Raw genomic sequence first — 26,599 nt, 5'->3', positions numbered from 1 at the left:
TAGGGTATCCAAAATATTGGATTTGTGGTAGATTGGTTTAAGGTGGCCTCAGCAACATCAAGACTAACATACCCTAAAAAATGTCTGATCTAACTTAGCCTAATTACAGTATAGGCCAAGTCTACATAGAAATGTCACAAAATGTCGATCAAACAGTTTGAGATAAAAACTCATTCTTAATTCCAACCTGGTCTTGAGTTTTCATCTTGAAGCCTAATACTCAGTTTCTGTTCACTCATTTCCAGGAATCTGAAAGTTATTTAGCCTACCTGTCCATGACATTACACAGTTACATAAGGCAGGCATTAGGCGTCGTTCAGTTCCTATTCTTAGCTCTAACCACTAACAGTAGAGCTTCTCAATCATACTACCAACCTCAAGTTTAATAAGCAACAGAGTTCACAAGATTGTTTCTTTCACGAAAGCTCTTTTTATAATTTTCGTCTTCTTCTTCCTACAAAATACGTCCCTGGGAATCTCAAGGTGGAGTAGTAAAACAATTAGCCTATAAAAACTGAAGTTGATATTTGGTTGAAAAGTAAAGTTCATATTCAGATTTGGAGTTAAATTCTAGCATAAAAGATGTGTCATATCATCATTTTGGAAAAATGTATTTTTGCATATACATTTTGACGTATACTTTTTCAAAAAATTCTAGACGGCTTCACCGAACAGTTGAAGCTTTGAACTTTACGGCAATGTGAAGCTAAATACTCAAGGTAAATTCTGGAAAAGGATGAAATATCCAAAAATTATAGAAAGGTCCAAGATACGTGGTTTAGCGGAAAATGAACCTTTGAATTTTGAGATTTTCGGGGAAAATCAATAAATATTAGCCTATAGCTCCTGGGCTATACGAGATATCGGAAAAAATCGAACATATTCTATGAGAGTACTATGTCAGGAACAAAATGAGATGTCACTCCACTACATCGGAGTGGTACAACCTTAGAAAAAAAATAAACAGTCTGTACACGTTTTATAGGCCTAAAAAGAGAGTTTTTTTGCTTTTACAAGGTCAAGCCGTGATCTCCAGCTTTGGCACCACCCATATTCAGATTCAGCGTGGTCGATATAGTCGGAAACTGTTGTCAAACTGACTGTGTTTTTCTTATCACCTCAACTCAGAAATAAGCGAGATACGCTTTAGTGGCGCCCGGACTATTAGTAGAATTCTTTTGTATGGGTCCGTACCATCTGTGATTTGCGAACTTTAGATATGATACTTTTTTAAATCACTATTTAAAGAAGAAATGGACTATAAATGTGCTGTGCTAAAGGTAATGTTAGTATATATTTTTCAAGTTGGGAGCTGTGGGATCTGGGCGCTGGGCGCTAAAGTATTAATGAATTTGGGTTCTTTGGGCGCTAGTGGGCGCTAGGCTTTAAAGTATCGTTGGTACTTTGAAACAGGTTAGATTATGAAAACAAAACTTTCAGGGATGGGTCTACAGACTAAAGTAGGCCTTTGCCCTGGGAAGGTATTTTGAAGTACCTACCTCCAATCCTTCTCCCTCTAGAAGGTCCTGACAGTCCTAAACTTTAAAAATATCTGTGTTATGAAAGTGAAACCTTGCAAAATAGATCTTCTACTTAAATGAAGTACAACACAATTGTTTTCAGCTTCACAACTTTTCAATCCCAATTTACAAGGTTTTAAAAATAGGCTAAAAGTAAAGTGGACATACAACTAGATGCCCTTATTTATGGTTTTTTTTGTAGGATATATAATAATTACTTTTCTTGCAAATTCAGTTTTGAGCCCTTGAAAATAATTATTTTGTAAAGGGTCATAAAATTCGTTTCAAATTTACTATAAATCTATTTGGTAAAAGTTGTATAATTTGAATACATTGATTTGTCAAGATTAGCTGGTCAATATATACCAAATCATATTATTGAGTTAGGACTAAAGTGAATACACTTTATTTGTATTCACTTTATTTGAAACTCAATAATATGATTTGGTATATATTGACCAATTAGCCTAAGTTGAATAATAAAAATTCAAAACAAACCTGCCATGTTTTCTTCTTAATCTATTAGGCCACTTAAAAATTGCTGTTTCACCTATATGTATAAAAATATCAAAGCCAACAGAAGAAATATGGTGGTTGGAAAAATGGAGAAATTGTTTTGAATTTTTATCAACCTTAATTTATGATAGTAAAATTCTACTTTAGCTACTTTCAACAATCTTGGAAAGGGGTTAGATTACAAAAATGAAACTTTCAGGGATGGAGCTACTGGCTAAAGCATGGGTCAATATCTACGAAATCATATTATTGAGTTAGGAATAAAGTGAATACACCATTTGATGCCTTTTTTTATGCTAATTAAGAATATAATAATCATTTCTATCATAAATGAATTTCCGCCCCCCCCCCCCCTATATAGGCTATACCTAACCTAACCCTGAATTGGCCTATATAGGGGGGAGGGGCTGAAACTCATTTCTGATAGAAATGCTTATTATATTTGTAATCAGCATAAAAAAAGGCACTGAATGGAGTATTCACTTTTGTCCTAACTCAATAATATGATTTTGTAGATATTGACCAAAGCATGTCCCTGGAAGGTATTTTGAATACCTACCTCCACTTCTTCTCTCTCTAGAGGGTCCTGACCTTTGATGATCTTTAATAATCTGTGTGTTATAAAATAAAAACATTGCAAAATATATCTTCTGCTTAAATGAAGTAGAATAAAAGTGTTCTCAGCTTCAAAACTTTGCTCAGTCTCCATTTATAGGGTTTTAAAGATATGCAAATATATATAATTTTTCTGCCCTAATCTCACCCCCCCCCCCTAATTGTCCATTTTGAAAGATCCCTACATAATTTTGTATTTTGTTGGTCAAATGTAATGTTATAAAAGACTTCCATCAGGCAAAAAACAACAAAGTTTACTGCTTTGTCTGTGCAAAGTCAAAAGAAACCAATTGTCTAGACATGGGATTCTAGCTAGACATGTATATGAACACTGCTTTACTGGATCAAAATTTGACATGCAAATAACAGGTAAATACTTGTATTTACCTGTTATTTGCATTATTAATCTTGTATTCATTCAAGATTGAATGAATTATTATTAATTCAGTAGAGTTGGTTCTTTACTAAAATTGTCTTTTAATATAACATGGGCTACAGTTTGTTGCCCCTGACGCCGTCAGGGGCTTGTTTTAGCCCCTGACAGCTAAAACAAGCTCACGGGGTGGAAAACAAGCCCATCTGGCACCATAGATTTTAGACAAATTTCACAGGTTTTTGGCACTTTTTTCACAGGTTTTCAAAATTTGTAGTTGTAGTACAACAAACTCAGAACAGATTTGTTGAAGAAGGAGAAATAGAAAATGCTTGTTATTCTTATTTTCCAGAAATTTGTTAAAAAATTTGTACAACAATGAAAGAAGTGAAAATAAAGGTTGTCCACATAAAAAAATGTGTCAAATGTCTTTATTCTGCATATTATAAAATAAGAATTATTTTTAGAATGTTTCTTTATGTCCAGTCACCTATCTAGCCCTGGTTGACACCAAATACAGTAGCCTACAAGAAAACTGGGTAAAATTCTACTTTAGCCACTTCTGGCAACTTTGAAACAGGTTAAATTATGAAAACAAAACTTTCAGGGATGGGTCTACAGACTAAAGTAGGCCTATGCCCTGGGAAGGTATTTTGAAGTATCTATCTCCAATCCTTCTCCCTCTAGAAGGTCCTGACAGTCCTAAACTTTAAAAATATGTGTGTTATGAAAGTGAAACCTTGCAAAATAGATCTTCTGCTTAAATGAAGTACAACACAATTGTTTTCAGCTTCACAACTTCTCAATCCCAATTTACAAGGTTTTAAAAATAGGCTAAAAGTAAAGTGGACATACAACTAGATGCCCTTATTTATGCTTTTTTTTTTGTAGGCTATATAATAACTAATTTTCTTGCAAATTCAGTTTTGAGCCCTTGAAAATAATTATTTTGTAAAGGGTCATAAAATTTGTTTCAAACTTACTATAAATCCATTTGGTAAAAGTTGTATAATTCAAATACATTGATTTGTCAAGATAGCCAAAGTTGAATAATAAAAATTCAAACAAACCTGCCATGTTTTCTTCTTAATCTATGAGGCCACTTAAAAATTGCTGTTTCACTTATATGTATAAAAATATCAAAGCCAACAGAAGAAATATGGTGGTTGGAATAATGGAGAAATTGTTTTGAATTTTTGTCAACCTTAATTTATGATAGTAAAATTCTACTTTAGCTACTTTCATATATCTTGAAAAGGGGTTAGATTAGGAAAATGAAACTTTCAGGGATGGAGCTACTGGGTAAAGCATGTCCCTGGAAGGTATTTTGAATACCTACCTCCACTTCTCTCTCTAGAGGGTCCTGACCTTTGATGATCTTTAATAATCTGTGTGTTATAAAATAAAAACATTGCAAAATATATCTTCTGCTTAAATGAAGTACAATAAAAGTGTTCTCAGCTTCAAAACTTTGCTCAGTCTCCATTTATAAGGTTTTAAAGATATGCAAATATATATAATTTTTCTGCCCTCATCTCCCCCCCCCCTAATTGTCCATTTGAAAGAGCCTTACATAACTTGGTATCTTGTTGGTCAAATGTAATGTTATATTTGACTTCCATTAGGCAAAAAACAACAAAGTTTACTGCTTTGTCTGTGCAAAGCCAAAAGAAACCAATTGTCTAGACATGGGATTCTAGCTAGACATGTATATGAACACTGCTTTACTGGATCAAAATTTGACATGCAAATAACAGGTAATTACAACAACAGATTAAAAGGCAGGGTTATTTGGCTTCTTTCTCTCACATTTGCTTAAGGAGTAATGTAATAGGGCACAAAAATGTCACATAAATATCTAAAAAAAAAAAAAACTAATACCCATGCCACATTATAGTCACATTTGTCAATGAAATCAAAATTATGCACAACTACAGCACCAATTAAGTTTGCTGTTTGTAATTTCTTGAGTTGAACATTGTTCAACTTTCAAACATTAATTTTCTTGACTGACCAATCAGAGTCATGGTTTAAGGCATAATTTTTAAAGCTAGAATAGATGAAAACTTAGAACAGCAGTTTTTCTATCTGGGAGAGGAATCTGACAAAAGTTAAGAAGACTTGCTATTAGTAGAGAACAGTTGGACACAAATTACTATTGGTGCAAACTTTAAACTAATTTCTTGCTATTTTAATTTTTTGCTTTTTAAATACAAGTGTGACCTTAAAATCAAGAAAATTGCTATGTCATTCATAATACTTGGCTTTCTTTATTGATAGATATGACTATGATGTGGCGTAGGCATAAAGCACACTTTTAAACACAAAAGTATAGGACAGTAGTATACAGAATACACATAATAGCAGAAGATTGTCAAATCCTCTCATTTGGGGAATAGAACTTTGTCAGCCCAGATTTCAGACATATTGTTTATTTTTACAATTTTTATTCTATTTTAGGGCCAGTACACTCAAATAGAGGGAAGTTTATGTCATATCAAGCTGACAAGCTTGATTATTTTATTTTGGTCTATTATAGTGAGTGAGTTGACTTATTAAAATTTGAAAAATAAACTTAAGGAAAATATATTTGCTCTAAAATTTTGAAATCCTTTGTTTTTTTTTAGTAGGCCTTATTTTCATCTTCTGTTGTCATGTAATTTGTGTTGACTGTTGGTTTCTAATTCATACCTTGATTTAAGCTTGTCTTTTTACTCTGATTTCTGAAAGTCTCATTCAAAGTGATTTATAAGTAGGCCCAAACTTCTTATTTAGATCTCAGTCATATTAAGGGAGCATGTCTTGTCAACCTTTCATTTTAATGAGATGGCTTGTCAGATGCTGAATAATTTTTAAAGTGGCCACCAGGAAAGTGATGCTTGAATTTTGCTACAAAGTTATTTGTATTGATATGTGCCATTTCTTTTTTTTAGTGAAAAAAAAACTCATTGGGAAAGGGCTCCAGGTTATGAAATTTGCCTATTGTTTACAAATAGTGTTTGGAAGCATACAGACATTTTCTGAGGGAGGGGGAGATTTTGTAAGAGCAGGGCTGCTGCCTCTTTCACAAAAGTGTTGTTTTAGCAATATTTTATTATGTGTAAAACTATAGCATGTGCTCAGGGTTGTTGAAATAGTGCTAAAATAGGACAAAATTGCTTTTTTAGGACTATTACAGTCAATTTTTTTACTATATCGCCAAAAATTGTTGTGTGGCACACAAATTGTTGTCTGGGCACCAAGGCTGAAATGATCATCACTCCCTTCCAATCAAATGGTGACATGGCTTCTATAGGTGGTTTTATTTGTTATATAGAGAGAGATAAATCATTGCCAAGCTTTGTGTAAATCCAAAAAGCTATGTGTACGGTACCAAATGGATCTTGCAGGTACAAAAACTGTTGCCAACTTCATCAAGGGTCATCTTCCAGAAATTAGGTTGAAGAGCTTTGGTTAAAAAATAAGCAAACTTAGTTTTCCTGAAGGACAAGTTTTGACCACCATATCTCTGAACATTTTTCCAAATACATCTGATATTCTGTCTGTAGATTTCCCAGACTAGTCAGACTCAATTGTCTTCAGAGCCCATGTAATTTCTATAACTGTTGTTTCATTCAGCACTACATAAGTACCTATGTGCATAGACAGTTTTGCTGCTTTTTTGCTCTCCATTGAAGATGCTGCCAAGCAGGGACAGATCAAGGACTTTTTTCAGGGGGGGGGGGGGGCAAAATAGGTTGATCCAATAATCTTGCATTAGGAGCAAGATTAGTTAATGAAAACTTGTGTCAATTAATTAAGTAAATTAAACTACTTTAGGTAACATTAGGGGCGCCCTCCTGGATCTGCCACTGCTGCCAAGAGACAAAGCTGATTTGGTGTTAGGTATATGGTAACATTTTTCTTATATTCAGCAGTTCTGGTGTACTGCTGTAAAACATAGGAGCCTATATTGCAGACAAGCAATGTATTGCAGATAGAACAGTAGAAAGAGAATAGATCTTGCAGAACAGCTCTACACTACTTCATTTGGTGTCCCATTGCATCTTTCTCTTCCAACTAAGGTTTGGCTACAACTTATTGCTTTGTCAGGCAGGTAGAGATGTCTGAAAATGTTTCATTTTTTATAGAGTGTTTGTTCATTAATGGCTTATTATTATTTCTTAAGTACAGTGGAGAAAAAAAAAAGTAAAAGTACAAGAAAAAAAGAAGAAAGTGCATGTTTTCAAAGACCAGGAGACCTTGTTTTCAAAGACCAAGACTCGAAGTCAACCTGAACATTGCAGCAGTTTGGATTCTGAAGCCATGACAGACCAGCCTTCTAGAAAAAGAACTCCAAGCAGAGACTTATTGAGAAAACTCGAAGTAACCTTTCTCAGAGGCAAATAGATGATGTCATAGTCGACTACATAATTGAAGAAATCCAGCCTCTTGTGACTGTAGCAAAAAAAAAATCTTTCAAAAACCTTGTGCAAAGTTTGGCTCAGTGGAATTCTTGTCATGATGCTGCAAAAAGGATTGCTGAAGTGTTGAACCAGACCGGGCAGGCTTATGCCAAACTAAACCTATCAAAGTTGAAAGCAAATGAGTTTGAGTTTCTCGAGGAGTATGTCAAGGTAACTGAGCCTGTTGCCTGTGCACTTGACATACTAGAGGGGGACGTGAATTCCGGGAATGCTGTTGCCCATGTTGATTGCACTAAGAAAGAAAATAATTGACATGAAACCAAAATGCTCTATCAAGTATGCTAAAGCTCTCATGAAAGCAATCTTTTATGGTTTAGAGAACTGGTTTGTACGCCCTTTTACAATACAGATAAGTGAACCTAGTTTTCAGGAGATAGCAATAGACAGCGGAAGTCATCCTGGTTTCAAGGGAAGATGGATAATGGGATATATCTGTGACAGAATCAATGATGTGATTTGTGATGAAATGAAACATACTTTGCTAACCAAAGCTGATGATCAGTTGACTGATTGTGATGCCGATTACAAGAAAGTAACATTGATCAATTCTAATGACTTTTTTTTAGTTTTGACAGTGATGGTATTCAGACAAGCACAGATTCTTCTTTTGGCTGTAGCATGAAAGTTCAGTTATTGAGGCTCATGGACAATAAAAACCATTTGATTGAGCCCTTGAAAGAATATTCAGATGTTGCAAGAGCTTTCCAAAAGTTCAGTACTACCATACCATTGTCTGTTCCAGTTGAATGTTTTTCTGTTTGGGGTTCTGTTTCCACTGCAAAGCAGAGTCTGCTTGGAGATAAGAAGTTTGATAAAACTCACCTTTGAATTTTGCAAATTTGTTTCTTCCTTTTCTTTAATGTACTATTATTTTCCTGTGAAAAATGTTAAAGAAGATTTATTTTTTCTTTTCCTTTGTTTTTTTTATCCTTAAAAGACTTTGGCCTACTAGATTGGAATATTAGTAGGTTTCATACTATATAAAATTTTTAGGACAAACTGAAGCAAGCAAAAGCTTTAGCAGTTTTTCAAAAAGCCTGGACCTGCAGTTGTGACAGCTAAGCAACCAGAGAATCCGACAGGAATGAAGACTACATATAACTGAATGCTGATATCCTAGCAAACCTGTGCAGTAATAATAACAGCTAAAATGGTGCTCAGGATATGATTTCAGTAGACAAAGAAAATGACAGCAAATTTGATGAGTGTTACTGATGACAGTTGTGCAAAGGATGGTAAGACTATCAAGGCAAAGACAAAAAAGAAAAAGACAAATTGCTAATACAAATTCAATAGCTATTGACTTTCTCACAAAGACCTGCAGAAATGAATTCAGAAGTATGACAAGGATAGTATGTAGTTTTTTTGCCAGGTTTTTAATAAAAGTTTTATCAGAGGAAAGATCCTTGCTCTTTGACATACCAAAAAGAAATTTCACATCAAGAACTTCAATACACAGCAGCATGGGACCAACCTATTAAAGATGTACTCAAATTATGTTGAATTTCAGAAGAGTGTAATATTGCAGAAGAATGTCAAGCTGAAGCTCAGCAACTTAATAGTAGAGCCTAACCTGCCTTTCAGGGTCATGGAGTAACTACCAGGCTTCCTGAAAAGTGTGTTCCCTTAAGCAATGATTGTAGGTTAAATTATCAGTCCATCTCAGAAAAACTTCAGAAAGGAAAGTTTTTAATTTTGCATGATGAATTAATGGATAAATCTGTTGTTCAATCTATGGCTGCAGTATCTTATTCCTGGTGTCCCCAGTTGAAATGTGTCTGCAATGACTTGTTTGGGCTTGTTGAGGTGCTATCAGCAATGACTCAAATAATGAAAGAAAAAGTAGATAAGTTGCCTTTGCATTAGAAATATTCCAAGAAAGAATTTCATAGGGTCTGGATGGGAAAATGCCTATGTGAATATGGGAGAGATAAATGGGTTGAAGGCTCTGGTGAAAGTTGACAATCCACATGTGGTTCTAGTTGGCTGTGTCTGCCATAGCCTCACTCTGTGCATGTCTACACCTCCAAGGAAATCCCCCTGTAATTTGACAAGTTTTTCTACAATGTATACAACTATATACAGCATTCACCAAAACGCATCATAGACTTCCAAACCCTATGAAATAGGGTTTGGATGGGATAATTTCTTGGTGAATAAATGGGATAGATAAATGGGTTGAAGGATCTGGTGAAAGTTGACAACTCACATATTGTTATTGTTGGCCGTGTCTACCATAGCCTCACTCTTTGCATGTCTAGCACCTCCAAGGAAATCCTCCTATAATTTGACAAGTCTTTCTGCAATGTATACAACCATATACAGCATTCCCCAAAAACGCTTCACATCTTACACAGACTTTCAAGGGATAATGAACTTGACCTTACAGAGACCTTGATGTGACGCTCTGAAGTCTTTTATTACAATTTTAGTGTCTGAACAACTGATTTGTTTTCTGTCTCTAAGAAAATCCTGATCTTTGATCCAATAAAACTAAGCTGGGCAACTCAAATTTTCATGCTCCTGATTATGTAGAGGTTTGTTCCAGGCTGATTGAAAAGTATATAAAAAGTACCCATGGCTGCATTTAAGCTGGAGGAATTGGAAGTAACTGCTATCCTAATTCAATGTTTTTTAAGCCTTTAATTGATAAATTATAATATTAATTTTTTTTTAATAGATGTTCTTTAAAACCCTAGGGTCTATTTTATTCAACAGTCCCTTCCAATTGCTTTAACTAAAACTCAGATATAGTTACTTTCTATATAATTTATTGCTGACTTGGAACAAAGTCTAGAGCTGAAAAAAAATATATAAGCCTAACAATAATGTGTTTTCTTGGGCTTTTACCGGAGTCGTACAAGCCAAGAGAAAAAGAGTTGAGCTGGGGATTCACCCTGAATTTTTGGAATCTGGGTTTACATTTCCTTTGCATATAATCTAGAGCGTGAAGTCCAACCAAAAGTACCCAAGACCATTTTAGATGAAAGGTGCGTTTGAACTTTCTTATTTCCGGGTCCTGGAAGCCTTTTCACTGAAGAAAATATCTTTAATAGTGAAAGAAACAGAAGAATAAGTTAAAAGGTGACTGCTTAAATTTGAAAACAAAAAGAATATAGAAGCTCTGAAAAGTGCAGGACATTGGGAAAGGAAAAACCATCTGGGAGCTCTTTTTTTTGAACCAGCTTCACTATCCAGAAAGCCCAGAATCTGGATATTCCCATAGGTGAAGCCCCAACTTTAGATTATGTGTTCTTGTTTGCAGAGACGTTCCAACAATTTGTACAATAGAAAAGAAAAGAAAATGATCAGGACATAATGTATTACATTGACTACAACTTTTTCTTTTTAGATACTCCTCATTTGTGAAGGAGATAAACTGATAATAACAATGATAAAAAAGAGAAAGGGAGGAATTTTATGTTTTGCACGGTAATGTTTGTAGGGAGATGCACTTGTTGCACAAAGCACAACATATGCACAAATTTTTGGGGTCTGGTACATTTTTTCCTGGAAAGTACATTTTTAGAGCTTTGTTTGGTACAGATAAAAATTTTGACATTGCAAAACTGCTTAACTTTAAAGTCCAAAAATATAGAATATAGCACCTAGGTAAGCCACTTAGGTCTACTTCAGGACTCCCACAGTGTCGATAAAGTTAATAAAGCTGTCCACAAAGTTAATAACCGTTTTCCTTCCATAACTGTGTTGTCTTTATTGCTATGAAAAAAAAGTTGAACTTCATTAATTTTTTTCTAGAAAGTCTGCAAAGTTCAGCAAATAGCAGAAGACTTGTTGAAAATTTCAAACAAAGCACGCACAAACTAGTTTCTACATATTAAGATAATTTTCTCAACTTCATTTCTGATTATTTTAGTTATATTATATGAAAAATTGCTGTAAAGAAAAAAAAAGGTAAAATCCTTGTGTTAGTGGGATAAACTTTATGGTTAGCAATTGCATGAAAAACTTTATTAACTTTATTAACTTTATTGATGCCCTGGGAGCCTCAAATTAGGGTGCCACTAGATTGGGGATAACACATACATTATGGTATATATAAATACATATAAAGACACATATAAGTGTGTTTATTTCACAGTCCGAGGGCTATAATCCAGGGCTCAATTTTATAAGATCCACCTGGGTTTGCTTGTAAACACCAAGTCCTGTAGTTGATATTAGAGAAATGATTTATATAAACATTTATCTTACTCCTCTATTAAATTAATCTACCTCAAATGATTTTTCATGTAATTATGTTTAGTCAATGTGTAATTCTGCATCACCTATACGCTAATGAAGGAGAGGTGGCTGGCCATTGTTTATGCAGGGAGTGTCAAAATGCTTGCAGTGCATATTTTAATGTGCCGGTTGTCTAACTCTCCATGGTTATTCAAATAAATATAAGAAGGGTTAAGGGGAAGAGTCCAGAAAATTCTAGTTTAGGGCGCATCTTGCTATTTTGAAATGTAGTTGACCTAGAGAAGTGAAGATTTTAGTAATTCAAGACCAAAATACACTCTGCGAAGGTATTGCCAAGCTACTACGTCCATTCTTTTCTAATTTTTAAGCCTTAAAAATTTGCCACCTTGACAGGTCTATGCCACTTTAATTTTGAAAAAAACGACAACAATATAATACCTTAATTTTAGTTTTCAGTCTCTCCCTTGATTCCCATTGATGTATTGATTCTTTGTAATGCCAAACAGTTCACAGCTAGATGATGGTAGAAAAATCACACAGCTAGAAAATCACAAAATGTTCATAGAGAAAGAGTTCACAGCAGCCATTGAAGCACAAAAAAGTAAAATGAGATGTTTAAACAGCAAATGTATAAGAATAGACTAAATCAAGTTCTAGAAGCCAAGAACAACATTCAAAGGGCTAACCTATATTAGGCAAGACTATTTATACCTAATAACATGTATAGTTCTTATCTCGTATGTTCATTTCTCTGGAAATATTCCCCCAGGTGCTAAAGATTGAAATATTAGAGTAAACAATATGACCCTTATGCTCTTTGTCAAAGACAAGGAGGGTGTAAGGAAGCAGTTCTCTTATTTTGGAATTGTGGTTCAAAACAGTTGAACTGTTTTTTTTAACATAAGGTAATAAAAAAAAGAAAAATTGAACATTTTTTCTAAACTTTAATATCAAGGGGGTTTTTCAGAAGGAGAAATAATTGAATTGGTTAAAAAAGCAAAAACGTTTTAAATGGTATTTAACACCTCAGCTTTGGTCATTCCTTTCCTATTGCTCCTTTATTGAAGTTGGGTCTGTGAAAATTCAGATTTCCCATGCCCTTAGTCTTATTAGAAGTAGTAGGTGTAACATTCATACAGTGTCTTTTGACTAGTTCAACATCCCCCTCAACACGCCGGAAAATTTCACCTTCAGCATGTTGAGGTGATATGAAATGCACTATGTACAGCAGATATGAAATGCACTTCTCTTTTGAAAATATGATATTGTTAATCATTAACTGTTTATATTCTAGAAATTTCTAATCACCGAGAGTAGTCAAGAGAAGCTGACTGTGTTTGACTGAGTTGGGGAAACATGGAAGCATCCAAGCTCTTTGGTACTACTGCTGTTAAAGAAGGTAATTGGTATTATTGGTGGTTGAGCTCAATGATGCCTAATTATGGTGCTTTTGCTAAAAAAAGAACAGATATTTCAATTCTACTATGATTTCTGCTACTTTTATCTAAAAAAAATTAAACAAACTATAAAACCGATGTATTTTTAATTAAAATAAAAGCTTCCACAAAAAATCGTTCAAACTAATGTTCTGCTTATTATTTGTTTTATTGTCTAATTTGATATATGATTAGCTACTAATTAATGAAAAAAAAAAAAAAAAAATGCTGCCTAGGCTGTGTGAAGAGCAACTTGGGGACAATATATTTTTTTTTAACCAAGGCATTTTGTATAGAAAGAGTAATTTTAGAAACTTTGGAAGGAGCTCATTTGATTTTGAATTGAAAGTTCCAATGTCCTTTTTAAGAGTCAAAAGTCATTGGAGGGCAACCAGCTTATCTCCCATGCCCATCAATTCTCCAAAAACATCCAATAAGAATTTTGAGACATCTTTTTTGTTCTGCATAGTTGAACTGTCCAGTAACCATTTCTATTGGAATCTGAACCCCCCAAAGATGTGATTTGCCCATTGTTTACATATAGTATTAGTTATTGGGAAAAGGTGGCATGTTTGACTTTTTGCTTCCAAAAACACAAAGGGCATTCATGTGATCCTTTCAAAGAATGTTGAAATAAATAAAAAAAAACCTGCTTCTGTTGTGAATACTACCAAGGCTGAGCATATTGAGGTAAAATTCGATGAAATGTTGAACGGAAAGTTGAACTAAATCCAAACATACCTTTTACATACATTTTTTTTTAAAGGGCGTATCAGCAATATCTTTAGAACAGTTTACCATATCAAACGTAAACCTTCATGGAACCATGAAGGGGATGTTCAACTGACCAAAAGGCAACATGTACATATTACTACTGCTATCATTACTGTGGCTACTACTTTGGCACAAAGTGCCACAATTTTTCTGACGTCACCATTTTTTTTTTGTTTGGTTGATTAAAAACCACCAAAATACTGACATATCATCTAAAGAAATCTTGAAGTTTTTCAGTAAACACAGCAGTTTTACCAACTCCTGCCATGATTTTACAGATGGTGCCAGAATTTTCGAATTGGTTTAGTAAATAGCATGAAAATAGTAACATGACATATACCAAAATATCAATCTTGGTTAGTAAATGCAGCAGTTTTACCATCTTGTTTAGTGATTTTCCGTATCGTATTCAAAACGGACATTATGATAATTATTCAAAAAAAAAAAATTGTTTGTGAAAATGACAAGCTAGGTGGTAAAATCCCTCGCTCCCCTTCCAAACATTTTGGCTAGTAACGACCCTGGCTTTTATTACTGCTATTTCTACCACTACTTCAATTGCAACCACTGCTAAGCCTAAGTGTATTACGATAAAAATTTCAGAAAATGTCAAGGGGGAAATTGATCTAAATTAAAACATACCATAAACATACAGATAATCTAAACAGTTTATTGTTTTGAATTAAAACTTCAGGGCTTGAGGAGGGGGATGTTTAACTGACCAAAAGACAAAATTTGCATGCTGCTACTAGTACTACTTCTAGTCCTACAGCTAGTATTATTTGTACTTCTACTACTATTATGACTATATTGAAGTCGAAGTTGAACTGTACCTCAACATGCTGAAGGTGAAATTTTCCGGCGTGTTGAGGGGGATGTTGAACTAGTCAAAAGACACTGTATGAATGTTACACCTACTACTTCTAATAAGACTAAGGGTATTAGACGTTTTCAGGGGGTATGTTAAATTAAATTGAAACATAACACCTGCATGAAGGCTATCAAAATGCCATATCAGCAGTATATCAAGAATGGTTTTCAGTATTAGGTTGAAACTATCATGGCATGTTAAGGGGTATGCTGATCTAATAAAAACATACTATGTTCATAATAATACTCGTTGTAGTAGTACCACTACTGCTGTTAGTACTAATATTACTAAGGCTTATAGAATTAATGTGGAACTTTCAGGGACTGTTGAGGGGATGTTGGGCTAAGCTAAACATATTATGTACATGATGCTTATCAATAGGACGTATCAGCAATATGTCAAAAATGGCTTGAAGTATCAAGTTGAAACTATCAGGACATGAGACACGGATATTGCACTAGACCAAAAAGCACAAATATGAGCACTATTACTGTTTACTAATAATACTAGTACTGCTTTCACTAATAGGCTACTACTCAAATTGATCATACTATTGATTCTGCTGCTATGCCTACTGCTAGTGCTAATTCTAAGGATATTAATTAAACTTTCTGAAAATGGCGAGGAAGGTGTTGAACTGAATGGAGGCAAACTATTTACATGTGGGTTACCAAAGAAGTGTATAGTGTATCTGAAAATCTCAAGGTTTGATACTTTTACTGCTACTTCTACCACTATTTCTGTCGCAACAATGGAACTAAGTCAAAATAGAAGTGCATCTAGGCCGTCAATATATCCAGGCCGAATATCTTAGGAATACAACAAGGTATAAAGTAGAAACTTTCACGGAAAGGTTATGCTGCTTGAAAACTAAATCATATGGCAATACGTGCATGCTGGTTGTCCTTAAGACCCCTCATCAATATCTCAAGGCCAACTGAGGGTGTTAAATTGAAAATTTCAAGGCTGCCACTATTAATAGTTCTGCTTGTATAGCTGAACTAAATCAAAAGAGTGTAAATTAATCCAGTTTGTCAAAATAGAAAAGATGCAATGTTTTAGGAATGGTAATATTTAGGAATGGTAGTTTTAGGAATGTCAGTCCTATTTTGCTTCAAATGATCGAACTGCTCTCGTTAATGCTAAACTTTTGGTTTCTATTAAAATTTGTGGTTTTTTCTTATAGGTTTTTACTTTTACTTTAGGAACAGGTTTTGGAGGAGAGGCATACATTAAAAAATTGTAAAAAGCATTAATATATGCAAGAATTATCAAGCATTTCAGCTTTAATTAAACCCTTCTTTTCCTTTTTTTTGTTTCCTATCTCTTTCTTCAAACCCTTTAAACCTAAACCCTTAAATATTAAAAACTTTTCTTGTCGAAACTTTCCTATCTTTGGTCACAACATAAGATATATTAAAAAAAGAAGATATATTGTATAAGAAGTTTTTTGATAAACTTCGAGGAGTCTGGTTCTAAAATAAAGATGACAATTGACTTGATGGAGCAAAGATGACAAGGAGCAAAAATTAAAGATCATAAAATACCAAAAATGAACAAATCAGCAACAAAATAAAAATTATCTTATTGTTGGTAAGGGGGGTGGGGCACGAAGTCTCTACTCCATCATTTTGACGTTGGCGATTTCAATTGTATACTTTTTATTTTCTATTTTTATTTATTTTTCACCCAAATGGTGAGTCATTCATCAATTTTTTTCCAGTCTTGTCTTAACCTTTTTTCTACTATGGGTTGTTATTAGTTTTTTAATAGGTAGCTATTACTTCCAACTATAGTGAAAAAATATTTTGACAGAATTTACTATAATCGGCCAGTATTTTCGCAAAATTGTTTATTTTTAAATTTACCTCTCTTTGCAACCCTTCTTGCTCTTATATTTACAAGGTCTTTAGATGCAAGAAGGTCCAATTCATCTTTACTCGTCCTTTGAGTACCCTATTAAAATTTTGGTTTTTTAAATATTTATAATGCGTTTCAACACATTATAAGTAACAAACTTCTTATGTGCTTTTATATGATGTTTACTCTGATTTTTGTAGAACCTGAAGATACATCCTTAAATGATGATAAAGATGTTTTTGGAAGTACTTATTCTTTTTTATTAATGAAACATGAAGCCAATCTGTATGCTGTTGCCCCTGACATCTCTACAAATTGTAAACTTAGTGCTGACCATCTTAAACGGGAGTCGAATATTGACGAGGATAAAGGTATGCTTCAGATATGGTTAAATAAAAAAAAAAGTTTTTTCAACTCAAGGTAAGGAGCAATATTAAGAATTAAAACGAATAAAAATTAATACGTATATTAGGGGGTCCGCCCACTAGTCAATACCTCGCTTTTTACGCTAAAGTTCGAATTTTGTTTCAATTCTTTAAGAATGACCCCTGAATAACAAAGGTCGTTTAAATAGAATAAATGGCTCTTTTGAACGTACTAGGAAAACTTTAGCCTAAAGAGCGAGGTATTCAATGGGGGGCAAACCCCTTAATATACGCAATAATATCTTTTGGTTTTATGTTAATATTGCTCCTTACTTTCAGTTGAAAAAATTTGTATTTATTATTTAATTTCTTATCGTTTTTTAAATAATTCTAGGAAATCCGGCACCCCCTTCATAGCAATGTCCCTTCCCCCATGAACACTTCCTCCATAGAAAGATCTTCCTACATAAGCCCCTGCCCCTACCCCTCCCTCCCACACCAAAAAATACCCCCTAAAAGTGTCTATATTTCCCAATAACCAATACTATATGTAAACAATGGACAAAGTTTATAACTTGCACATCTTCCCCCGGGGACTGTGGGGGATTGAGTCATCCTCAAAGACATAGCTATTAAATTTCTTGACTATGCTGAACAAAATAGCTATCTCAAAATTTTGATCGGGTGACTTTGGGAAAAATGAGCGTGGGAGGGGGCCTAGTTGCCCTCCATTTTTTTGGTCAATTAAAAAGGGCACCTCAACTTTTAATTTTGGTTCAAATTAGTCCTCTTGCGACTGTCTAGGACCACTGGGTAGATACTATCACCCCTGGAGAAAAAAACGCATCCGTGATCTTTCTTCTTGCAAAAAATACAGAATTCCCCATTTTTGCAGATAGGAACTTTAAATCTCTACAGTAGGGTTCTCTGATATTGTGAAATGCATTAAAAAACATTTAGTATATAATAGGCAAGGATGGTTTCAACTAGGGCATAAAATTTTCCATCCCAATTAAACGCCTCTATAAAACGTTGTACTGAATTTTTTTTGGAACTTTTTTCTAGCTTTCATAATTCTAGAACTATTTGACAATTTAAAACATATGGGATATTTACTGTTGTTTTGGGTACAATTTATTTATTTATTTATTGAAAAACCCGTCAAATAATACAACAAGACGGATAACTTAAAAGAAAAAAGAAAAAGAAAAGAAGACACAAACTATAACAAACTGAACCAACAAAGAAAACAAATCACTGATTCATTGAATGAGCAGATGGGACCATTCGTGTTGATTTCGGTGTATTTTTCTATTATGCTTCGCTATTCGTCTAGCGACGTCAGCGTCTGCGACTTTAAAATTTTCAATTAAATGCGAATTCCTATACCACGGAGGTAGACGAAGAAAATACTTCACAAAACGAAAATACATTGCTCTGATTATATTCTCGTCAGTTTCATTGAGACGTTTCCAGAAGGGCGTGGCATATAAAATGTGAGGAAGAGCGGTGGCGTTATACAAGCTTGCGAGAAGCAGCCGGCTGAATCGAAGTTTGGACGATACATCTGAAGCGTAAGACGTTGAAATTTGTCGTATAAGCTGTTTGAGTAGACGTTTTTAGTTATTGCAGACACACGAAGCAGTGGTTGCACCTCGATGCATGAGGTGATCCACATTCAGGGCAGAGGTAAAGCCAAGATCCAAGGTTGTAACATGAAAATACGTTTTAAAATTGAATAGGATGATATCCGATTTTGAAGAGTTGAACTGAAGTCCAACTTTAAGATATTTGGTTTCGAAAATTTCGAAGATTTCAATTATCCGCTGAGGGGATCGGCTAGGATTCAGGATGTCGTCCGCGTAACATACCAAAGACAAGTTAGCAGATGACAGAATCAGCGAAGATGGACATTGATTCTCTGCATCAAGGACACAGTTATTGAAAAGGTCGGGAGAGATGACGGCTCCTTGACGCGCTCCTTTCTTGACTGGAACTAGTCGGGTGCGCGGAACGGGGGTCAAACCCTTGTCAGGAGGTAGCGTAAGTTGAATCCTTAATCTAGAATACTGATTCCTGAGAGAACGAATGACAGCTAGATTCAACCCACGTTTACCAGCTTTCAAAAGCATCGCAACATGGATTAGAGAGTCGAATGCACGTCTAATGTCGTGTCCTGCCAAATAAAGGCTCTCTCCAGAAGATTTGGCATCTATCAAGACATTAGCAACGACTGTTAAGGCATCAACACATCCAGTTCCTTGCTTGAAACCCAACTGATGTGGAGGATTGTAGTATACCTTTTCGAGTTCCTGTATAAACAGTAAATCGAAGAGCTTGCACAGTGACGTAGCTACAGTTATCGGGCGGAATGCTGTACATTGAATTTCAGATTTTCCCTTTTTATAAATGTGAGTCAGATCTCCGATGCAGAAAGAGGCAAGAACAATCACTTGAGAGAAAATCATCTGCATAAGCAGAGAGAGATGTGCCACGAGAAGTTTACCTCCGTTTCAAGTGGATCGCACTGACTTTGTCAATGCCTGATGAGCCTTTCCATTTGAGTCTACAGATGGCATCCTCAACAGAGCGAGTACTGACGATAAATCTTCATCGGGATGAGAAGATAGAAACTGATCAAAGGCAGCCTCGTAAGGTTGTTCGATGGAGGGGTCAGGAGCTGAGAACTCCGATTCGTAATGGGCATACCATTTATCTTCAGGGATGTCGGCTGGGGATGGTGAAGAAGAATTTTTTGCAAAACAAGAGACAAACTTGAAGATCATATTTCTATTTTGTTTGGCACGGGCAGAATAATGATTGACTAGATTTTTCCGATGCCGAGCCAGGGCCTTAGAAAAGGTCGGGCTTAGAAAAGGTTATTGAAAAGGTCGGGAGAGGTGACTGCTTCTTGAAGCACTCCTTTCTTGACTGGAACTAGTCGGGTGCGCGGAACGGGGGTCAAACCCTTTTCAGGAGGTAGCTTCAGTCGAATCCTTAATCTAGAATACTGATTCCTGAGAGAACGAATGACATCTAGATTCAACCCACGTTTACCTGCTTTCAAAAGCATCGCAACATGGATTAGAGAGTTGAATGCACGTCTAATGTCGTGTCCTGCCAGATAAAGGCTCTCCAGAAGATTTGGCATGTATTAAGGCATTAGCAACGACTGTTAAGGCATCAACACACCCAGTTCCTTGCTTGAAACCCAACTGATTTGGAGGAGTGTAGTATACTTTTTCGAGTTCCTGTATAAACAGTGACTGGAAGAGCTTGCACAGTGACGTAGCTACAGTTATCGGACGGAATGTTGTACATTGAATTTCAGATTTTCCCTTTTTAGAAATGTGAGTCAGATCTCTGATGCAGAAAGAGGCAGGAACAATCACTTGAGAGAAAATCATCTGCATAAGCAGAGAGAGATGTGCCGCGAGAAGTTTACCTCCGTGTTTCAAGTGGATCGCTCTGACTTCGTCAATGCCCGATGAGCCTTTCCATTTGAGTCTACAGATGGCATATTCAACAGAGCGAGTACTGACGATAAATCTTCATCGGGATGAGTAGATAGAAACTGATCTAAGGCAGCCTCGTAAGATTGTTCGATGGAGGGGTCAGGAGCTGAGAACTCCGATTCGTAATGGGCATACCATTCATCTTCAGGGATGTCGGCTGGGGATGGTGACGAAGAATTTTTTGCAGAACGAGAGACAAACTTGAAGATCATATATCTATTTTGTTTGGCACGGGCAGAATAATGATTGACTAGATTTTTCCGATGCCGAGCCAGGGCCTTAGAAAACTTTCGCTTCGTGAAAACCCTTATGCTGTTCACAATACCCATATTCGGACGTCTGCACTCTTTCCATACTGAGAACCAAAATTTTGCTTGACTACGTGAAATGACGAGATCTGGATTTGACGACCACCCGGGAATGATTCCTTTACGAATTCGTTGCAAAGGAACAGCTTGTTTTTCTGCGAAGCGGAGAGCATGGATGATTTCTGCGCAATGTATATTTAGACAAATCGAAACCTCTTTTTGAGGTAACTGGAGTGACTTCTGAAGGAGAAGAAATGGGACACTTATTTTATTCAGGACTGAATCTAACGACTCGATGAATAAGGCTTGATCAATTTTCGACCAGTTACGACGGTGTCGAGGTGCTGAAGGAGCAAGAGGTGTGGTTTGGTGACCAGAAGATGGCATACCGACAGAGCAAGTTATGGGAAGATGATCAGACAACTGATAATGAAACACTACCTTTACTATATCTGCTCGCAAATCACACGATACTACAACGTGGTCCGGTTGGAAGTTCGCGAGGAAGTTTGAACATCCGTAAAATCGGACGATTTATCTAAAACACACAAGAAATCACTAAATAAGTGCTTAACAAGTGTTGTACGTGGTGAAGCTTGAGAACTCGGCTCTGATAGATTACAATTAAAGTCACCGGCTATAATGCAAGGTAAACCTAAGTGTCGAATTTTGTCTATACATGAACCTAGTTTTTCACAAGATAGCGCAAATTTACGCTCAGACTGGTCATTATTGTAGTCTGTGGGAAGATACACAATAATACACACAGAACAATCCACTCTCACTGCTAGATAATAATTATTTGCTTCGAAGATACTAGAACGGAGAGCTGATTTCACAAATGTAATAAGTTCACCCGAGGGTCGGCCTCTATTATTCAGCTGTCTAGCGGTTACATAATAAGTTGTCATATCCTCAAGCTCAAGTATGTTCAGACCATGTTTGGTAACAAAATGTTCCTGGAGACAAATCACACTAAACTCAGAACGAAGGCTTTCCAGAACTGGAAGTTTATTAATAAAAAAGCCGTTTATATTCCACGATAAAAGAGTTAGTGACAAGGTCATTAGTTCAAGGGTTTACAGTTTTTCGGGCACTTCACACTATAGCAAGTATGACCCTGCTTCTTGCAACCAACACAAAAGGCTGCCTTCTGACACGGGGTATTGGACGTAGATTTGTGATAGGCGGAGCTGCATTGGGAACATAATGAACCGTTCTTACAATCTTCGGCTAGGTGACTGATTGCGTGGCAATTAAAGCAGCGCTGAGGTAAGAACACAAACTCTCCAGCTGGGAGGCGTTCTTATCCGATTTTCAATGAAAATTTGAGATAGGTATTGAGGTCATTTCGTGTCGGAAAGTAGACTTTAAATGTTCGAGACTTGCCACACTGTAGGGTTTTATTGCACTTGGGGAATAGCTGTTTAAGAGACTGTTCGTCTAGATCCTCCGGCACTCGCTTGATCGCAGCTAAAAAAGCAGGTTCCTTGAGGGAGATATTGAGCGATGGTTTCGCACGTTTAGCTGCATCCACTATCTGGCTCGCAGTTTGCTTGGAACGAACCAAGAGTTTCCACTCGGTATTAGAGCGGCATAACTCGGTTATATCGCCGTCTGGACATGGACACAATTTGTCGATAAATGCTTTGCGTTCGCTTGGGCATTTTAAGTCTGTTGGAGGGTCTTGTAGCATCACAGAGTAAAGCGGTCTCGGGGGTGCGGTTTGGGACGATTGAGATTTATCTGGCAGGGTGACTGTAGAGCGGCCAGTATTTAGCATAAATCCATCCAATGTTCTGGAGAGTTCGTTTACTTTGGGCACCACTGTAGTGTGAACTACCTAACCGATGGCAGGTACTTCACACGGACTGAATATCACAAATTTTGGGATCGGGACATTTTACTTTGCCGGAGAGACTAGCGACTTGCACATATCAGTAATGTTGTCCTCATCTTTGGCATACGAAACCATCCGGCTTTGAATGTCCAACTCGCTGTGAAGGGTCTTTTAGCTTGTATGATTGTATCATGTTCGAAATAGTTTACTGTGCTTTTCACAGTCTGATCGAATTTCACCCCTTCAGTGAGTGATCTGCTCAAAAAGTTCAGAACTGGGTTGAGTCAGCTTTTCAGTCATCACTTTCACACAAAAACAGCCGATGTCCACTGAATCACACAATACTAGGAACAAGGGAAGCGTCGGGACCCGCTCACCAATTCCCCGCAATTTAAGGGTAACTAAATACCGGCAGGTACAAACGACACTTGCGACAGGAACCCTCCCCTCTTTTGCTTATTGCCTAATATATGTTATCAGTATCGCTGCTATGCACAAATAGTACAATCCTCTAAGGTAATTAAATCGTTCTGTCTGAATCTTAGTACTTACTAAGTCACTAAATCCCAAAGGAATTTAAATTCAAGCAGCAAAACTGTCAATAGCAAGTAAATAAAATAAGCCGATTATAAATCTGTGTAGGGAATCGCACAGGTTGAAATCTTACTTTTTTAGAAGGTTAATATCCAGAAACGAGGTGTTAACAACAAAAATAATATGCCAGTGTGTGTTCTCCCTACTCACGGCATTCTTTTCAAACAAGGCTTTGGTTTCACTTGCTTTTAAGGCAACAATGTCACCAAATAAGTGGATAATGTATGTGGAGTGGAATCAGCCTTGTCGCTGCAAGGATGATTTTAGAATAAAATAAAATACGGGCTTTTCATAAATTTGAACTTTTTCAAAATTGAAAAAGGGATTACGACCTTGACTATTACTTGGATAAAGTTCATGTTACTAAAATATTTCAGAAATGTTAAATAGAAGTTTTTTTCAGAGCATTGAATTAAGAAGAGTTTTATCAGAAATCTATTATTTGCTCCTATGATAAAGCCGTAGATAATTTCGGAGACCACACTGCCTTTCCATGACGATAAATAAAAGTTCAAATAGGGATGAAATCCTTTTAATAGACAGTGATGGTGATAATAGTGATAGAAATTCACAAAAATACTAGATATTTCGGTCACATATACAGTGACCGTCATAAGTAGTAAAACAGTTTTAATACTGATGACGGTAAATGTATATGTGACCGAAATATCTGGTATTTTTGTGAATTTCTACCACTGTTATCATCATCACTGTCTATTAAAAGGATTTTATCCCTATTTGAACTTTTATTTATGTTAAAGCCTGGATTGCTTTGACAAACTTGACAAATTTTTTTGATGGAATGTAGAGTTATTTAGAATATTATGTTGTGTAACAAAAAAAAAATTATTTGATTATTATATTTGAAGAAATTGGCATAGTTGGTAAAAGTAGGAAATTAATATAGCATATAAATATTATAGTAATACAATGCTTTTTATACAAATCCACTTTTAAGAAGATTTATTAAAGTCTCCATTCTTAAAAATTTTAAAAATACCAAACAAAAAAAGGGACAAAGAATTTGTACTGTAATATGAATGATGCATCAAATTGGATTTTATAAATTTGTAGCCAAGGTAAAAGTAATTATAATTAAATTTATAGTAGTCGTATAAGGTTAGAAATATTAAAAGCTGAGTTAAATACCAAATTAAATAATGGCTAAAAAAATATATATGAATTTGGGATTCATTTTGATGAATTTTATATTATTTTAGTTTTCCCAGTTACAACGCTCTGTGATAACGATATCAGCAAAGAAGGATGTGAATTATCCAGCATGCCAGGTCTTACCAGAATATTTCTAAAGAAAGAAATGAATTTGAATTGTCAACATCAGGTGCCAAGTAACATTCATACTGAAAATGATATGACAAAAGTGGAGGTTTCTCATACCAAGAAAAAACCCTTCGAATGTGATATATGTAAGAAGTATTTTACTTCAGGGTACGGGTTATCCCGTCATCACAGAACTCATACCAGAGATAAACCTTTCGAATGTGATAGATATGACAAAAAAATTAGCCAAAGATCCGACCTTTCTAATCATCAAAGGACTCACACTGGAGAAAAACCTTTCGGATGTGATAGATGTGAAAAAAAATTCAGCCGAAAATCCGACCTATCTTATCATCAAAGGACTCATACAGGAGAAAAACTTTTCGAATGTGATATATGTGAACAAAAATTTGGCCGAAGATCCGACCTATCTAATCATCAAAGGACTCACACTGGAGAAAAACCTTTCGAATGTGATAAATGTGAAAAAAAATTCAGCCTAAAATCCACCCTATCTCGGCATCAGAGAACTCATACTGGAGAAAAACCTTTCGAATGTGATAGATGTGAGAACAAATTTAGCGAAAGATCCACTCTATCGAATCATCAAAGAACTCATACTAAAGAAAAACCTTTCGAATGTGATAGATGTGAGAAAAAATTCAGCCGAAAATCTACACTATTTAAGCATCTGAGAACTCACACTGGAGAAAAACCTTTCGAATGTGATAGATGTGAGAAAAAATTTAGCGGAAGATCCCACCTATCTCGTCATCAAATGACTCACACTGGAGAAAAACCTTTCGAATGTGATAGATGTGAGAAAAAATTTAGCGAAAGATCCACTCTATCTAATCATCAAAGAACTCATACTAAAGAAAAACCTTTCGAATGTGATAGATGTGAAAAAAAATTTAGCCGAAGATCCCAGCTATCTGGTCATCAAATGACTCACACAGGAGAAAAACCTTTCGAATGTGATAGATGTGAGAAAAAATTCAGCCTAAAGTCCACCCTGTCTCGTCATCAAAGAACTCATACTGAAGAAAAACCTTTCGAATGTGATAGATGTGAGAACAAATTCAGGTTAAGATCCACCCTATTTAATCATCAAAGAACTCACACTGTGTCAAAACCCTTTTTGTATATCAGTGTGTAAGGGTTTTGTATGTTCACGAAACTTTCTTAATAAAAAGTATCAAAGAATTCATGCTGGAGAAAAACTTTTTTGTATGTATATAGTTTTTTTTTCATCTGGAAAATCTTGTTAACAATAGGTATTAAAACACTTTATTAAATTCAGCAATGTATATTTATCAGCTTGTTAACATGTTTCTAATTACATTTGTTAAAGATTTGCCTTTTTTAAAGCAGTTTTATTAAATATAATGCTATTTACTTGAAAATTTCTTTTTATTAAGAATTACATTAGAGCACAAGATAACCGAAGTTGAATTTGACAACATTCTCAAGACTAAATGACACCTACAAACTATTTTCTCCAAAGTATTTTGTTTTCCACAATTTTTTCTTTAATTTCATTTCTGATATCTTTTTATAATCTATAGCTAATCCTTGTTTTAAAAGAAGCTGTGCTTTTAACCACGATCATATTTAACACATTTGAAGTTTGGTGTGTTTTTGAAGAGTTGTTTACATCTGTCTTTTCCATGGGGCTTGCAGAACAAAGGTCTGTAAATTCAAATTTTTGAAGTTCAACTCAGGTTTTGTTTATTTAATGTCTAGCTTTAAGCTTTAATGAGAAAGAATGAAGATGGCGTTTTAAGATCTACGGGATGTCCAAACTAAAATGTGATATGCTAATACAAAGCTTTTTTTATAGTAATAATAAGTTTTGTGATTATCTAAATAAGACCATACTAAGTAGCATTATAAAGAACATATCGCAATATCAGAACTTAAAAAAAAAACAATCATCTCTCCACTTTCCAAAAAAACTGCAGGAAAAACACAAACTTGGACTATTCTCCTTTCTTTACCACATCATTATCCTTTTTCTTTGTCAATTTGTTTCTCCTCTCTTTATATTTACCAATCT

General features: G+C 35.3%; 1 protein-coding gene across 6 annotated transcripts in view; it reads left to right on the top strand.

The window, feature by feature from the left end:
* The window catches only part of LOC148945823 (uncharacterized), a 64,723-nt gene extending 38,822 nt beyond the window's left edge, over nt 1-25,901 (top strand). For 3 of the 6 annotated variants that reach the window (XM_089098345.1, XM_089098343.1, XM_089098347.1), the window contains exons 2-4: nt 12,991-13,095; nt 16,838-17,008; nt 24,480-25,901. In XM_089098345.1, coding sequence (XP_088954471.1) covers nt 13,053-13,095; nt 16,838-17,008; nt 24,480-25,699 — 1,434 coding nt within the window. In that variant the 5' untranslated portion in view covers nt 12,991-13,052 and the 3' untranslated portion in view covers nt 25,700-25,901. Of the gene's footprint in view, nt 1-3,348; nt 3,424-7,390; nt 8,023-12,990; nt 13,096-16,837; nt 17,009-24,479 lie in introns of those variants that run through there. The other 3 variants (XM_089098344.1, XM_089098346.1, XM_089098348.1) reach the window with 3 other exon arrangements.
* Nucleotides 25,902-26,599: the final 698 nt, after the last annotated feature.

This window comes from Artemia sp. Qi Xiang Cuo, chromosome 12 (assembly GCF_049724085.1).
Source record: "Artemia sp. Qi Xiang Cuo chromosome 12, ASM4972408v1, whole genome shotgun sequence".
Classification (NCBI taxonomy): Eukaryota; Metazoa; Arthropoda; class Branchiopoda; order Anostraca; family Artemiidae; genus Artemia; species Artemia sp. Qi Xiang Cuo.
This window is presented reverse-complemented; position numbering and strand designations above follow the sequence as displayed.